This window comes from Gobio gobio, assembly GCF_949357685.1.
Source record: "Gobio gobio genome assembly, chromosome: 20".
NCBI classification, from domain to species: domain Eukaryota; kingdom Metazoa; phylum Chordata; class Actinopteri; order Cypriniformes; family Gobionidae; genus Gobio; species Gobio gobio.
This window is the reverse complement of record NC_137113.1, coordinates 47954540-47970843: the sequence shown is the minus strand read 5'-3', so window position 1 is coordinate 47970843 and position 16304 is coordinate 47954540. Positions and strand designations below refer to the sequence as shown.

Here is a 16304-nt window from a genome sequence, read left to right as displayed (position 1 = left end):
ATGCAGCCGAGCTCCATTCTTCGTGAAATATAAAGATAAAAATGCGCACAGGAAACAAAAACCTTGCAAAAATGATATACGATCCGCCTAATCCTGGCCAAATCACAGATGCCGATTCGCACGGGACTAATATTATCACAGGACCTCAGTGTTTTATGTAATTTGCGGGGGAATTTTTACTTTACATATTACAGACATGGCAGATTCGCACGAGATTAAGATCACAGACATTCTCTGCAAATATTACAAATCTCCAGAGCTCCCCAGATAATACTAATCCTGTCCGAATAGAGCTTAAGTCTTTAAAAGCCGTCCAGTTTATTGCCATTACTGAACAATCCAGCATTTTTCAACATGAGCTCTTAATCATACATTATGACTATGGAAGCTTGTTTGCACCACAGAATAGAAAGAAAAGGTAATTGTGACTTTTATCTCGCTATTCTGACTCTCTTGCAATTGCGAGTTTACATATTTGTGATAACGCGAAAATTTACGCAATTCTTTTTTCCTCAGAATTGGACTTTATAACTTGCAATTGCAGTTTAGATCTCACAATTCAGAGAAAAGAAGTCAAACTTGCAAGATTTAAACTCGCAACTAGGGATGAAACGATTACCGGTTTCAAGATAAACCATGATAAAATTTAGTGACGGTTAGTAATATCATTTACAATTTAATTATCATTAAAACCGCGTGTGATTATCACGATTTTGAAAGCGCTGTTTTTGAATGAAATGGCAGTGACAGCACTTGGGAGATTTTTCAGACTCTAAAAGGACCAAATCTGAGGCGTTGTCATATTTAGGCTTTTACAAAAGTCCTGAGGGAAACTTAATCTAAGATGGTCACCCTGTCTGCAGAACATGCCAGAAGAGAGTCGCTGTAATAGGGGAAACACTTCAAAACTGCAAACGCAAGGCAAGTGGACTTTGACCTCAATACCAAAACTACGTCTGGGAAATAATAACGTGAAGCGAGCGAACAAATTCATTTAAGGAATAATAATCAGGGCTTGACATCAACAACATCCATTTGCGGGTGTAACGTTATTTCGGCTGCACACTAGCCACTCTGGCGGTTGAACTTATTATGGTCTTCTCAAAAGCATCTGTTATAATCGCGTTGCGCATTATAACCACTCACACGTGTTTCTATTGAGTTTATGAAAGCGATATCTAATCATCAGAGGCGTTCAGATTAGCCTGAGTTTTGTTCAGAGCGTGCGCGGCTGTCAATCACTGAAATATTCACTCATAACGTGCGATGTACGCAGGAGATTCACTCATAACGTGCGATGTACGCAGGAGATTCACTCATAACGTGCGATGTATGCAGGAGATTCACTCATAACGTGCGATGTACGCAGGAGATTCACTCATCATACAGTGTTTGACTGTTTTTGTTCTATTTCAGCAGCGAAAATAGTTTCAAACAAACACAGCAGAGCCGCAGCGCATCTGATATGACTGGCATAACGCTGGCGAATTTAGGGACCGTCTCTAAAGTTACACACAACATTGGTAACGTTACACGTTTCAAACTACAGCATTTGAAGAGAATGACCGTCATAAAACTGACTGTAAAGTGATCATCTAGGTGTCAGGTATGATAAACACAATCAAATAAACTGTCAAATCATATGGAAATATGAATATGCATTATTTCATAGGATACTGTTTGGGCTCTTACACAAAACATGCTAGATTTAAATGTGACTGATAGAACACTGATGAGAATATTGCTTGAGAATATATTACAGAGATAATATTAGTGATTATATTTACACAAAATTATTATTATTTATGAGTTATGCGTTGCTATTGATGACGGCCATTATAAGGAAGGAAATCACACAGAACAGAATCTAGCTTAAAAAAGTGCTTAGAGCTGCTTTATTTATTTGTTGTTTGTTGATTTTCAAATATAAAACTTGTTGAAATGTTTTAAGTGTGTGCATCGGTTCTTTTTGAAAACTTTCATCTCATTTGAACAAAACCGTGATAATATTGATAACCGTGATAATTTGGGTCACTATAATCGTGATGTGAAATTTCCACACCGTTTCATCCCTACTCGCAACGGTGCAAAAAAGTCAATTGTGAAGAAAAGACTTGTGAGTTTATATCACGCAATTCTGACTATATCTTGCAATTCTGACTTTATAACACACAAATGTGACTTTATATCAAAATGATGTGATTAGTTAGCAGCTTACGAGTTAACATTCACTGCATACATTTGAGCAGTTATAGCATTAGCATTAGCTATTAAACATCATTATTCAAAATATTACTCGCAAGCATCAAACTCAGCATGTGCTTTCTGCAGCTAGCGCTGATTGTTTGGGCCAGCGATAAACTCTTTATACTCGGCTAAAGAAAACTTTTTTTAGAAGAATTTTCCCAGACAACAACAAGATTTTCCAGGACATTTTACATTTTCCATGTGTTTTCCAGGACGAGTGGGAACCCTGATGAGTGTGAATGTGGCACCTTGAGCAGTCGATCTACGTCGGTTTTGGTGGCGGCGTCTCCGAGTTCCTGTGTGAGGCGAGTCTGGATCACGTTTCTTCTGACGCGATAATTCTTCATGAAGATCTCGAACAGAACCTGCCGGTGCTGAGGAGGAGTGAGAGAGAGAGAGAGAGAGAGAGATAGTTCAAAAGCTGACCTCGGACTGAAATCAGATTTAACAAGTGTGAGTCGCAATAAAAAAACAAACATGCGATCATGGAGGACCAGTGGAGAACCGGCGACAGGGTCATGGAGGACCAGTGGAGAACCGGCCACAGGGTCATGGAGGACCAGTGGAGAACCGGCCACAGGGTCACGGAGGACCAGTGGAGAACCGGCCACAGGGTCATGGAGGACCAGTGGAGAACCGGCCACAGGGTCATGGAGGCCCAAGGGAGAACCGGCCACAGGGTCACGGAGGACCAGTGGAGAACCGGCCACAGGGTCATGGAGGACCAGTGGAGAACCGGCCACAGGGTCATGGAGGACCAGTGGAGAACCGGCCACAGGGTTATGGAGGACCAGTGGAGAACCGGCCACAGGGTCATGGAGGACCAGTGGAGAACCGGCCACAGGGTCATGGAGGACCAGTGGAGAACCGGCCACAGGGTCATGGAGGACCAGTGGAGAACCGGCCACAGGGTCATGAAGGACCAGTGGAGAACCGGCCACAGGGTCATGAAGGACCAGTGGAGAACCGGCCACAGGGTCATGGAGGACCAGTGGAGAACCGGCCACAGGGTCATGGAGGACCAGTGGAGAACCGGCCACAGGGTCACGGAGGACCAGTGGAGAACCGGCGACAGGGTCATGGAGGACCAGTGGAGAACCGGCCACAGGGTCACGGAGGACCAGTGGAGAACCGGCCACAGGGTCATGGAGGACCAGTGGAGAACCGGCCACAGGGTCATGAAGGACCAGTGGAGAACCGGCCACAGGGTCACGGAGGACCAGTGGAGAACCGGCGACAGGGTCATGAAGAACCAGTGGAGAACCGGCCACAGGGTCACGGAGGACCAGTGGAGAACCGGCCACAGGGTCATGAAGGACCAGTGGAGAACCGGCCACAGGGTCATGGAGGACCAGTGGAGAACCGGCCACAGGGTCATGAAGGACCAGTGGAGAACCGGCCACAGGGTCATGGAGGACCAGTGGAGAACCGGCCACAGGGTCATGGAGGACCAGTGGAGAACCGGCCACAGGGTCATGGAGGACCAGTGGAGAACCGGCCACAGGGTCATGAAGGACCAGTGGAGAACCGGCCACAGGCTCATGGAGGACCAGTGGAGAACCGGCCACAGGGTCATGGAGGACCAGTGGAGAACCGGCCACAGGGTCATGGAGGACCAGTGGAGAACCGGCGACAGGGTCATGGAGGACCAGTGGAGAACCGGCCACAGGGTCATGAAGGACCAGTGGAGAACCGGCCACAGGGTCATGGAGGACCAGTGGAGAACCGGCCACAGGGTCATGGAGGACCAGTGGAGAACCGGCCACAGGGTCATGGAGGACCAGTGGAGAACCGGCCACAGGGTCATGGAGGACCAGTGGAGAACCGGCCACAGGGTCATGGAGGACCAGTGGAGAACCGGCCACAGGGTCATGAAGAACCAGTGGAGAACCGGCCACAGGGTCACGGAGGACCAGTGGAGAACCGGCCACAGGGTCATGGAGGACCAGTGGAGAACCGGCCACAGGGTCATGGAGGACCAGTGGAGAACCGGCCACAGGGTCATGAAGGACCAGTGGAGAACCGGCCACAGGGTCATGGAGGACCAGTGGAGAACCGGCCACAGGGTCATGAAGAACCAGTGGAGAACCGGCCACAGGGTCATGAAGAACCAGTGGAGAACCGGCGACAGGGTCATGAAGAACCAGTGGAGAACCGGCGACAGGGTCATGAAGAACCAGTGGAGAACCGGCGACAGGGTCATGAAGAACCAGTGGAGAACCGGCGACAGGGTCATGAAGAACCAGTGGAGAACCGGCGACAGGGTCATGAAGAACCAGTGGAGAACCGGCGACAGGGTCATGAAGGACCAGTGGAGAACCGGCCACAGGGTCATGGAGGACCAGTGGAGAACCGGCCACAGGGTCATGGAGGACCAGTGGAGAACTGGCCACAGGGTCATGGAGGACCAGTGGAGAACCGGCCACAGGGTCATGGAGGACCAGTGGAGAACCGGCCACAGGGTCATGGAGGACCAGTGGAGAACCGGCCACAGGGTCATGAAGAACCAGTGGAGAACCGGCCACAGGGTCATGGAGGACCAGTGGAGAACCGGCCACAGGGTCATGGAGGACCAGTGGAGAACCGGCCACAGGGTCATGAAGGACCAGTGGAGAACCGGCCACAGGGTCATGAAGAACCAGTGGAGAACCGGCCACAGGGTCATGGAGGACCAGTGGAGAACCAGCCACAGGGTCATGAAGGACCAGTGGAGAACCGGCGACAGGGTCATGAAGAACCAGTGGAGAACCGGCGACAGGGTCATGGAGGACCAGTGGAGAACCGGCCACAGGGTCATGGAGGACCAGTGGAGAACCGGCCACAGGGTCATGAAGAACCAGTGGAGAACCGGCCACAGGGTCATGAAGAACCAGTGGAGAACCGGCGACAGGGTCATGAAGAACCAGTGGAGAACCGGCCACAGGGTCATGAAGAACCAGTGGAGAACCGGCGACAGGGTCATGGAGGACCAGTGGAGAACCGGCCACAGGGTCATGAAGGACCAGTGGAGAACCGGCCACAGGGTCATGAAGAACCAGTGGAGAACCGGCCACAGGGTCATGAAGAACCAGTGGAGAACCGGCGACAGGGTCATGGAGGACCAGTGGAGAACCGGCCACAGGGTCATGAAGGACCAGTGGAGAACCGGCCACAGGGTCATGAAGAACCAGTGGAGAACCGGCCACAGGGTCATGGAGGACCAGTGGAGAACCAGCCACAGGGTCATGAAGGACCAGTGGAGAACCGGCCACAGGGTCATGGAGGACCAGTGGAGAACCGGCCACAGGGTCATGAAGGACATTACATTTACATTTATGCATTTAGCAGACGCTTTTATCCAAAGCGACTTACAACTTGGGGGTACAATAAGCGATTGGTCGTGAAGAGTCGAGTGAGCGCAACAAGTGCCTGAAATACTTAGTCCGTGTACATTTCTCAGTGTAGCACAGGCTAGAGTAGGGCGGGAAAGAGGAGGAAAAGAGGAAAGGAAAGTTTTTTTTTTTTTTTTTTTAGGAGGTTAAGTGCTCACGGAAGAGATGAGTTTTTAGTTGACTTTTGAATGTTGTTAATGAATCCGCATTTCGGATGGCGGTGGGCAGATCGTTCCACCAGCAGGGAACGTTGAATGAAAATGTTCTGGAGAGGGATTTTTTGCCTCTCTGTGAAGGTACCACAAGCCTTCGCTCCTTGGTTGAACGAAGGCTTCTGGTGGGGGTGTGGCGACGTAGAATCGACGTAGAATCGACCAGTGGAGAACCGGCCACAGGGTCATGGAGGACCAGTGGAGAACCGGCCACAGGGTCATGAAGGACCAGTGGAGAACCGGCCACAGGGTCATGGAGGACCAGTGGAGAACCGGCCACAGGGTCATGGAGGACCAGTGGAGAACCGGCCACAGGGTCATGAAGGACCAGTGGAGAACCGGCCACAGGGTCATGAAGAACCAGTGGAGAACCGGCCACAGGGTCATGGGCGGCCGAGGCTCATTGATGCCCGTGTGGTCCGATCAAACAGACGAGCTACTGGAGCTCAAACTGCTCCAGAAGTTAATGCTGGTTCTGATAGAAAGGGCTCAGAATACACAGAGCATCTCAGTTTGTTGTGTATGGGGTGTTGTGTATGGGGCAGCACAGCCGCTGACCAGTGCCCATGCTGACCCCTGACCCCGCCCAAAGCACCAACAGTGGCACGTGAGCATCAGATCTGGACCATGGAAGAAGGTGGCCTGGCCTTGAGGTGTTGACTTGGCCTCCAAATCCAATCGAGCATCTGTGAGATGAGCTGAACAAACAAGTCCGATCCATGAAGGCCCCACCTCGCAACTTACAGGACCTAAAGGATCTGCTGCTAACATCTTGGTGCCAGATACCACAGCACACCTTCAGGGGTCAAGAGGAGTCGATGCCTCTACGGGTCAAGGGGACCAACACAATATTAGGTCATAATGTTATGCCTGATCAATTTATGGTTCAAATCTCATTTCCGGTTCAGAAGACGCAGATTCCAATTGGATGCACAGATTTGGACGAGCAAGAATGAAGTTCACAGAAACTAAAGCACCTTGTCGAAGGTTTCTCCGCTCTCCCACAGGGCGAAGACCTTCTGCTCGTCCGCCGTGGTGCCGCTCTGAGGAGGAAACTACACATACACACACACACACACACACACACATGAGAAACACCAGCACACACACACACACACCACAGATGAGAAACATCAGCACAGTTACAACACACAGCAAAGAAACGCATTAAAGATAAATCTGAAATAAATTGTGGGTGGGTCCTCTCTCAGAAAAATGTTACATAAGTAGATGCCATTTACATTAAGTACAAATATTTCCTAAATATATACGAAAACGTCTGGTTGGGAAAGACAAAATTATGTAAATCAGCATATCATTGAGAGCAGCAGTGTAGGGGTCAGACGCATGACATCAAGTTGACGCAGGTTTGAAACAGTCTTTTGCACAACTCACTCTACTCCATTTTCCCATCACTATCAGATCAGAAAGGCATTTATTTTCAATAAAAATGAAAATATTAGAAAAGTGGAAATAAAGCATCTAACGTGTTTAATAAGTGTGTATCAGTTAGGGGTCGGTGAACAGACGTGAGACGATAAAAGTGAGTCGGTCCAATATCATTGATCGTAAAAAGTGGGTGGGTCTGATCCCGTCCACATTAGAGTTGTTCCGATTCCGATACTAGTATTGGAAATATCACCGATACCACAAAAATTCTGGCATCGGTATCAGCGAGTACTTGAACCCATGTACTGATCCGATACCATTTTATTAAAGGGTTAGTTCACCCAAAAATAAAAAATTGTGTCATTAATGACTGAGCCTCATGTGGTTGGACACCCGTCAGACCTCCGTTCATCTTCAGACACAAATGAAGATATTTTAGTGTAAATCTGATGCTCTGAAAGGCCTCCATTGGCTCAACTTTACACTCTCAAGACCCTTAAAAGACACTAAAGACTAAAGTTACAAAGTCCATCTCACTACAGCGGCTCTACAATAACTTTATGAAGACGAGAATAGTTTTTGTGCGCAAAAAAACCCTAAATAACGACTTTTATAGTGATGACGATTTCAAAACACGGCATCATGAAGCTTCGAAGCGTTATGAATCAGTGAGTCGATTCATGATTCGGATCGCGTGTCAAACCGCCAAACTGCTGAAATTTGGCGATCCAAACTGCTGAATCGACTCACTGATTTATAACGCTCTGAACCGCTGAATCGACTCACTGATTCACATGAAGTGGGGGTGGCATGGGATCAGTTGATGCTGTATTTAGCTTCAGATAAAAACATTCACAGTTATTTTAGAGCTCCGTGGATTATTTTTCATCATCAATTTCATAAAATGTTATTACAGATTAATAAACTGTACTTAAAAAAAATCTTAAAAGTATTTAATTTACAAGTGTCATGCTTGTGCTGACATCATTACTGCTTTATTTATTCAGAAAAAGAAGTAACTTCTATTTATTTGTGTATTCTACTTTTCATTTTATTACTGTAACAACAGCGCCTCCACTAAATAGGCTATATTTAACATTCTCCCGGTCGGGCACTAGGACCTGGAGGATCTTCAGCTGCTGTGGAGGCTGCTGCGCGCGCTAGAGAGTGTGGAGACGCGATTGTGCTTGTTTTGGGCTAGTTTTGTTGTGAAAAACTGGCAATCCTGCGTTGATTCACAAATTCAAGGCAGCATTTAAAAACTGTCAATATAAAATCACCATACATGCAATGCTCTTGCTTGTTTTCACTTGAAGAATGACACGGCTGACGTGATCTTATCGCTATAGAAGTCCTTGCACACGTGAGTTATTGCAGCCGCATATCCAGGGCCGGATTAACCATTAGGGCAACTGGTCACTTGCCCAGGGGCACAGGACATCTAAGGGGCCCTGGGCACTGTCAAATATTATGTTAGATCACGTTATAAACGCAATCCTCACTTTCCTAATTATATGCAGATTTTTGCAACCCGTTCGATCAAAATATTATGTTAAATCACGTCAAAAACGGTGTCTGTAGCTTCTTGCGGTGCTGCGCAGCGAGAGGACGAGCTGTCACGCCGAATCACGTGACTTGAAGCTCTGAAATCCAGAGGTGGACGGTAACGAAGTACATTTATTTGAGTACTGTACTTAAGTACACTTTTTGAGTATCTGTACTTTACTGAAGTATTATTTTTTAGGGAAACTTTTACTTCACTACATTTGAAAGACAAATATCGTACTTTTTACTCCACTACATTTCTATCAAGATCCTCAAAGTCAAAAGTCATTTCTGTAGCAGCTTTGCAAGTCAGTGGATGATTTTTTTTCTACTTTAAAAGTGTTTTTTTTTGCAAAATGTAAATGTCTGGGAGAAAGAGACATATGGATGAATCTGAAAAAGCATGATGAAAGAGCTCAGTTCAGTCTGTTTTTTTGTGCCTCTGAGATGCCAGAGCACGAGTACTGAATAGAGCTTTCTTTTGTGTTTTTTTCTCACTTAAACAGACCAATACACACAAAATGTCAATTTTCATTTTGGAAAGTATTCACGTAAATAAAGTTGATTATGTCTTAAGTGATCGTAAACAGTTGGGGGAATATCGGATGTGTATCAGTGTGTAGGATTTGTGCATTCTGCCTTAAAGGGACAGCAGCTTTGTAAAAAGCTTTGTAACTTTTAAGTATTTAAATGAGTTCAAGGTAGTCGTATGCTAGCATGTCGGATAGAGCATCACAGACTCGCTTAAACCACCATGGCATAGTGTGCATTTATACAACAATAATAAAATAATGCATTGACATAAAAATGGAAATTTACTTTTGATACTTAAGTTCTTTTAAAAGCGAGTACTTCTGTACTTATACTCAAGTAAAAATTGTTTTTAACATCTTTCACTTGTAACAGAGTAATATTTGACTAGTAGTACTTTTACTTTCACTCGAGTAATGGAGTTGTGTACTTTGTCCACCTCTGCTGAAATCAGCGTTGCCAGATTGTGCGGTTTTGAATTTGATTGTGCGGTTAAAAACGGAGTTGGGCGGGTGGACAAAATTTGGCCTGGTTTGGGGTCAGTTTGGTTGTTTTCAAACATCTACATTTTATAGTCTAATTGGTTAATAATAAACTCAAGTGTGCACACCGGCCCACATCCCCCTTCTCTATGACGTAGAGTCAGCTGGCGTTGGTGTCGCACTTTCAGCCAATCAGCGATCAGCAGGGAGTCGCGACTCGCGCTCATTCATGACAGGTTTTCAGCGCGAAATTGTAGCTGGATATCAAATGATCGCTATGCCAAAGTGGCATAAATATGTAAGTTATCTAAAGTAATGAGTGGGAGAGTGAACCAACTCTTAAAACGTGGATTACACCTGTGACTCAAAGACTCTTACATATAACTAACTCCAAGAGCACGGTTGAATGATTGAATTGAAATAGTATATGACTCCTGAGCATCATGAGCACACTGGCCTGATCAAGACATCTGCACCTCTTAAAGCGTCTAGACTGCGCTGTACTCATCCCAACAGCTGCTGAAAGAGGTTTGAATCAACGATTAATCCATTTTGACTGTTAAGTTCTGCGTTATGTTCTATAAATATGTACTTCACGAAAGACATAACGTTACTGTAGTTCTGTCTGAAGTTAAAGCACAAAGGTAAACGCATTATTGTTGTTAATTTTTTATTGTACAGTATCAGTTAATGACACATTTTGGCTGTGGTGTGTGCAGTAAAGTGTGCGTAATGCCTGCTAATTACATTTTTTATTCCGATTATATTGGGCACTTTTTGCACTTAAATTAGTTTATTCTTACTGTTGACATTTGAAAATGATGCATGTGTTTTTCCATGGGTTAAAATCATCGGTTAATTTCGTGATTTTGACAGTTTCCACTTGGACATTTTAGTCATGCATGACTGTTTTTGAATGTCCTGTTTTGATCCATTTTCCTGAGAAATGTTTTTTATTTTAATTTTATTTTGACATTATTTTGTTTTAAGGAGATAAAATGGTGCTAATCAGCCTTGATTGACATGGCAATAAAATTATATAACATTATTTTGGCAGTTCAAATTTTGGGTGTTTTTTTCTTGAATTGGGTGAGTTTTAGTGAGCTTTTGGGCTTGAAATCGTCGACCCAATCAGTCAACACTGTCTGAAATTTAAACAGGAGCGCTAAAAGAAAATTTAAAAGAGAAAATGAATTGAAATTAGTCGACATTGTGAAACATATTCCAAAAATAGCCACAATTTCACATTGTAGCATTTTAGAAATAAAAAATCTCTGGTTTTAGGTTAAGGCTTCACTAGCGGTCTGCTTTATTTCACTGTTGCAGTCAAAATATAATTGATTGGCTATATATTGAAACATTTAATAATTACTCTGTAGCAGCCACCAAGTTCTGTGAAAGAGTCATTGTAAAAAGTTATGTTAAACATTAGTGCATCATTAGTGTTCTGTCTCTTGAATGCACTTTATACTGAGGCTATACTGAGGCTATTACACACATCGCCACTGAGCATTGCAGAAGCCTGATTTGTTAGTATAGAAGTATAGGCTATATGCTCTTGGTGATAGCGACTTTGCGATTGTTGCTTTGGGGCAGGGGCAGGAGGGCCCTTGAGTCTTGTTGCCCAGCGCATATCAACACGTTATCATATCGGCAAGGCATATCGGCATAATTTTTTCATATCGGCCGATGGCGATTTTTATATTTTAAGCGTTTATCGGCCGATTCCGATGTTGTGCCGATAATATCGTGCATCCCTAATGTCAGATAATAAAAATACTGTAATAAATACAGTAGTTCACTGTTTGTATTTGTTCATGTTTTATTAAGGGATAAGTCTGAAGCACACCATAAAATAATTCTAGCAATTCATACAGGGCTAGTAGTGTATACAGATACACACCCAGGTATCGGATCAGTACTTAGTATCGGCCAATATTAGCCCAGGTATCGTGAAGGGAACATCTCTAGTCCACATACAGTGGTTCCGACATCTGAAAAAATGACCCCTAAAGAACTCAGGAATCATGTTTGACCTCAGTTTAAAAAAACAACATGAGCATTGCAACTAAAACAGCAAATTATCACTAAAGTACGAGACGTCCTCTCGGCGTCTGACAGTGAGAAATGGGTCAGTTATGTCTAGACTTGACAACCACAAAAGTGTTTTTCTATACGTGTGTATTTCTCTCTTCTCTGTGTTTTTCTTCTATTCTGTAAAGCACCGTTTTAAAATGTACTATATAAATAAAGCTTTACTTAGAGACAAACACACACCTAAACATACATACTCACACAAACACACTCACACCCAAACACACACACCCTTAATCCAATAATCTTCAGGAACAAAGGACTGAACCTGATCTCAACATCTCACACACACACACACACACACACACACACAGGGGGTGGAGATGAGACTGTCAGCAGTCATCGTATCTGTATTCATTTTATTATTCAATCAAACGAGATTTGGTTTTCTCTGTGACACTTTGGTCCTACTTTATAAACAGTAAATATGTAGCAATGTGACTTTCTGGAAAGCGGCAGGTGGACACAGGAGTCCATGACCATTAAAATATGACCTAGAGTCCGAGTCCTACAACACTCAGAATGACCCAAAGCCCTAAAATTATACTTCATTTTTTTTTGTCATTTCATTTCAATATATTTTTTAATGCATTTTTTTGATCCATAATTATGACCCATTTTTTCCCTTTGAATATAATAATAAAAAAAAACAATAAAAAATAATATATATAATTTTTTTTATTAAAGCTGCCTTTTTGACATTTTTACCACTATAATGGATCTTGCATTTTATAAAAAAAAAATGGAAAAAATCGTAGCTTCATCGGAATGGTTTGGAACTTGGTGACTTTATTGGTACTTGGTATATGAACACCCAAAAAAATTTATCTCTTGATCTCTAAAACATCAAGAGTGCAAAACAGACAAAAAAACTCACACACTCTCACACAAAAACACATGCATACACAAATGAACGCGTGCCATTCCAAAAGCTAATTGTGTGTGTGTGTTTTTTTTGTTTGTTTTGCACTCTTGATGTTTTAGAGATCTTCACTGTTGAGTCCTTTTTTTCTGCACAAAAAAAACTGTATTTTCATATTTTTGCCAATTTCACGTTCATTTCCTATAGGGGTCATTTTTGACCCGAAGTTCCTGAGTGTGACTATTTTTTTTTACGATCACTTAGACTTTTCAAATCCTGTCCCCAATTTTTTTGGGTGTTCATATACCAAGTACCAATAAAGTCACCAAGTTTCGTACTATTGAGATGAAGCTACAATTTTAATTTTTTTAATATAAAACGCAAGATCCACTTTAGTGGTAAAAATGTGCTATTGCGTGATAAAAATGCTCAATGTGTCCGATCTCATTTAAAAAATTGCTTTCATGAGGCCTAGGCTTGACTCTAAAATGAAATAAAGCTTCAATAAAAAAATATTACATATACATATATATATATATATATATTAGGGATGCCACAATTCTCAATATAATATTGAACCGTTCGGTACGGCATTCAAGGTTCAATACGCGCTTGTGAATTGCTGTTTTTTCGGTTTCGCATTTAATTAATTATTTTCCTACAAAATCTATAATTTTTCTCCATCTCAATACTGAACAACGCGACATACATTCACATCACACGTTAGTAGTAGAGTTATACTCACAGAACACTAGAGTTATTCACAATCATGAAAGTTCATTATTTGTATGCGTTTTAAAGCCTTGCCGGTTTCATTCGCATGCGCAGTTTTAACATGCGCTTTTCAGAGCGTGCGCACTAAACGCCTGACAAACACGTGATTACTGAACTAAGTAGTCGTCTTACTGCGTTAATACTGTCAAATACACACAAGGTTAACATAAACACAGTCGTTTATGTCTAAAGTGAAAGTAAAATTGCGTGTGTCTGTATATTAGATGCGTGCAGGTCTTAAACTGACAGCAGCGCAGCCTATAGTGAACACGCGGTCCTTAAAGGCACAGTTCACCTATAAAATTATGTCATTATTTACTCACTCTAATATTGTTTCAAACCTGTATTCATTTCTCGATGACAATTTTCAGTTTTGAGTGAAATATTCCTTTAATGTTAATACAACAACAAAAGACAAAGAGAAAATCACTCACTGCTCTTGACTGAAAAACTAATACAGCAGCTTTAATAAGAATCAGTGTATATTTTATAGTGAAGTCTATGTAGTGTTTTATTTTTACATTTATTCATTCAATTTCATAGTTAAATGCTGCTGTACAGCTCTGAGCTGCCAGTGTAAATCTTTTATATATATTTATTTTATATTATCCAATACACTAGGAATGTGTACAAGGGTTTTTTAAGTAAAGTTTTAAGTTTAAGTAAGGTTTTTCAATTATTTTAAGTAAAATAAAGAAAGAGTAATGCAATAAAAAAAAAAGTATTTTTTCTCTTTAACCTCTTGCGGTTCCTGTTGCCTAAGAATAGAATAACAAAAAATGTATGTGACAAGCCATCAGAACCGAACCGAACCGAACCGAAAACCGTGGCTAAAAACCGAGGTATGTATTGAACCGTGGACTAACTGTATTGTTGCATCCCTAATGTATATATATTTTTTTTTATTATATTCAATGGGAAAAAATGGGTCATAATTATTGCATAAATATTAATTATAAATCATAAAATTATCTCAAAACACCAAAAAAGAAAAGAAAAAATATTATTGAACAAAAATATATATTTCATTGATTTTACTCAAATCTTTTTTATCTTAATCCCGCCCTCCGGGTCATTTTTGAGGTCCCGAGTGTGACCCATAAATGAAGAACCCCAGAGGGTTAAACAAACATCAACTTGCAACAAAAAACAATATGGAGCATTATGCACATACTTATGCATATTATGCACATATTCCCTGCCTGTGGAGATTAGGCAAGCGGAATCACTTAGTGTTTTTAAATCTTCCCTGAAAACTTATTTGTTTTGGGTATGTTTCATGTAAATTTTTTATAATTGTCGTATTATTGTTATTTAATACTACATTTCATAATGTTCGTATATTTTTTGCATGTTTTATGTTTTGTGAAGCGCTTTGAGATGCATTTTAAAGGCGCTATATAAAATAAAGTCTATTATTATTATTACTTACAGGCACCAGGATCTGTTTGCACTGGCTCTGGAGGATGGTGTCCTGCAGCATGCGGTCGGTCACATGACCGTAAACAGAGTGACCTGTGGGTAAGCTGGCCAGATGCAGGTTAAACAGCCGCTTGACCTCACTCAGGCACAGGACGTAATGCTTTCTGAAGGTGCTCTGCACAAACTCCTGGAGCTCAGGGGTGAAAGCGGCCCCGTGGCCGTTATGAGGGTCCGAGGCCGGAGAGGTAGAGTTGGGGTAACCATTGACCGAGCCGTTTGTGAGCGGGCCTGACGTGTCCATGGGCTCTTCAGAGTCACTCATTGGCTCCTGCTTGACCCGCACCAGAGCCCCGGCTTCAGCGGAGGAGCCCAGGGGTCGCGACCCCTTCAGTCTCCGAGCGTCCAGCTCTCTCTGCATGAGGCTGTGGCTTTCCCTGGCGTTCTCTCTGGCTGCTTTCAGACGCTGATCTCCGCTGACGTGAACTGGGTCTGTAGCAACAAACAATAATAAACATAAATGTGTGTTGAGCATCAAATCCTCATATGAGAGTGATTAGTGAAGGGTCATGTGACACTGAAGACTGGAGTAATGATGATTTGATCACAGGAATAAATTAGACTTTACTATACACTCACCTAAAGCATTATAAGGAACACACACTAATACTGTGTTTGACCCCTTTCGCCTTCAGAACTGCCTTAATTCTGCGTGGCATTGACTCAACAAGCTGCTGAAAGCATTCTTTAGAAATGTTGGCCCATATTGATAGGAGAGCATCTTGCAGATGATGGAGATTTGTGGGATGCACATCCAGGGCACGAAGCTCCCGTTCCACCACATCCCAAAGATGCTCTATTGGGTTGAGATCTGGAGACTGTGGCGGCCATTTTAGTCCAGTGAACTCATTGTCATGTTCAAGAAACCAATTTGAAATGATTGGAGCTTTGTGACGGTGCATTATCCTGCTGGAAGTAGCCATCAGAGGATGGGGACATGGTGCTCATAAAGGGATGGACATGGGCAGAAACAATGCTCAGGTAGGCCGTGGCATTTAAACCATGCTCAATTGGCACTAAGGGGCCTAAAGTGTGCCAAGAAAACATCCCCCACACCATTACACCACCACCACCAGCCTGCACAGTGGGAACAAGGCATGATGGATCCATGTTCTCATTCTGTTTACGCCAAATTCTGACTCTACCATCTGAATGTCTCAACAGAAATCCAGACTCATCAGACCAGGCAACATTTTTACAGTCTTCAACTGTCCAATTTTGGTGCAAATTGTCGCCTCTTTTTCCTCTTTGTAGTGGAGATGAGTGGTACCCGGTGGGGTCTTCTGCTGTTGTAGCCCATCCGCCTCAAGGTTGTGTG

General features: G+C 43.1%; 1 protein-coding gene across 1 annotated transcript in view; it reads right to left on the bottom strand.

Annotated features, from left to right (window-relative positions):
* Positions 1-16304, bottom strand: part of polr3e (polymerase (RNA) III (DNA directed) polypeptide E) — a 57712-nt gene that overhangs the window by 1443 nt on the left and 39965 nt on the right. Inside the window, exons 18-20 of the mRNA XM_079801691.1 lie at positions 14940-15418; positions 6808-6885; positions 2496-2621 (exon numbers count right to left, since the gene is read on the bottom strand). Coding sequence (XP_079657817.1) covers positions 2496-2621; positions 6808-6885; positions 14940-15418 — 683 coding nt within the window. The remainder of the gene's footprint in view (positions 1-2495; positions 2622-6807; positions 6886-14939; positions 15419-16304) is intronic.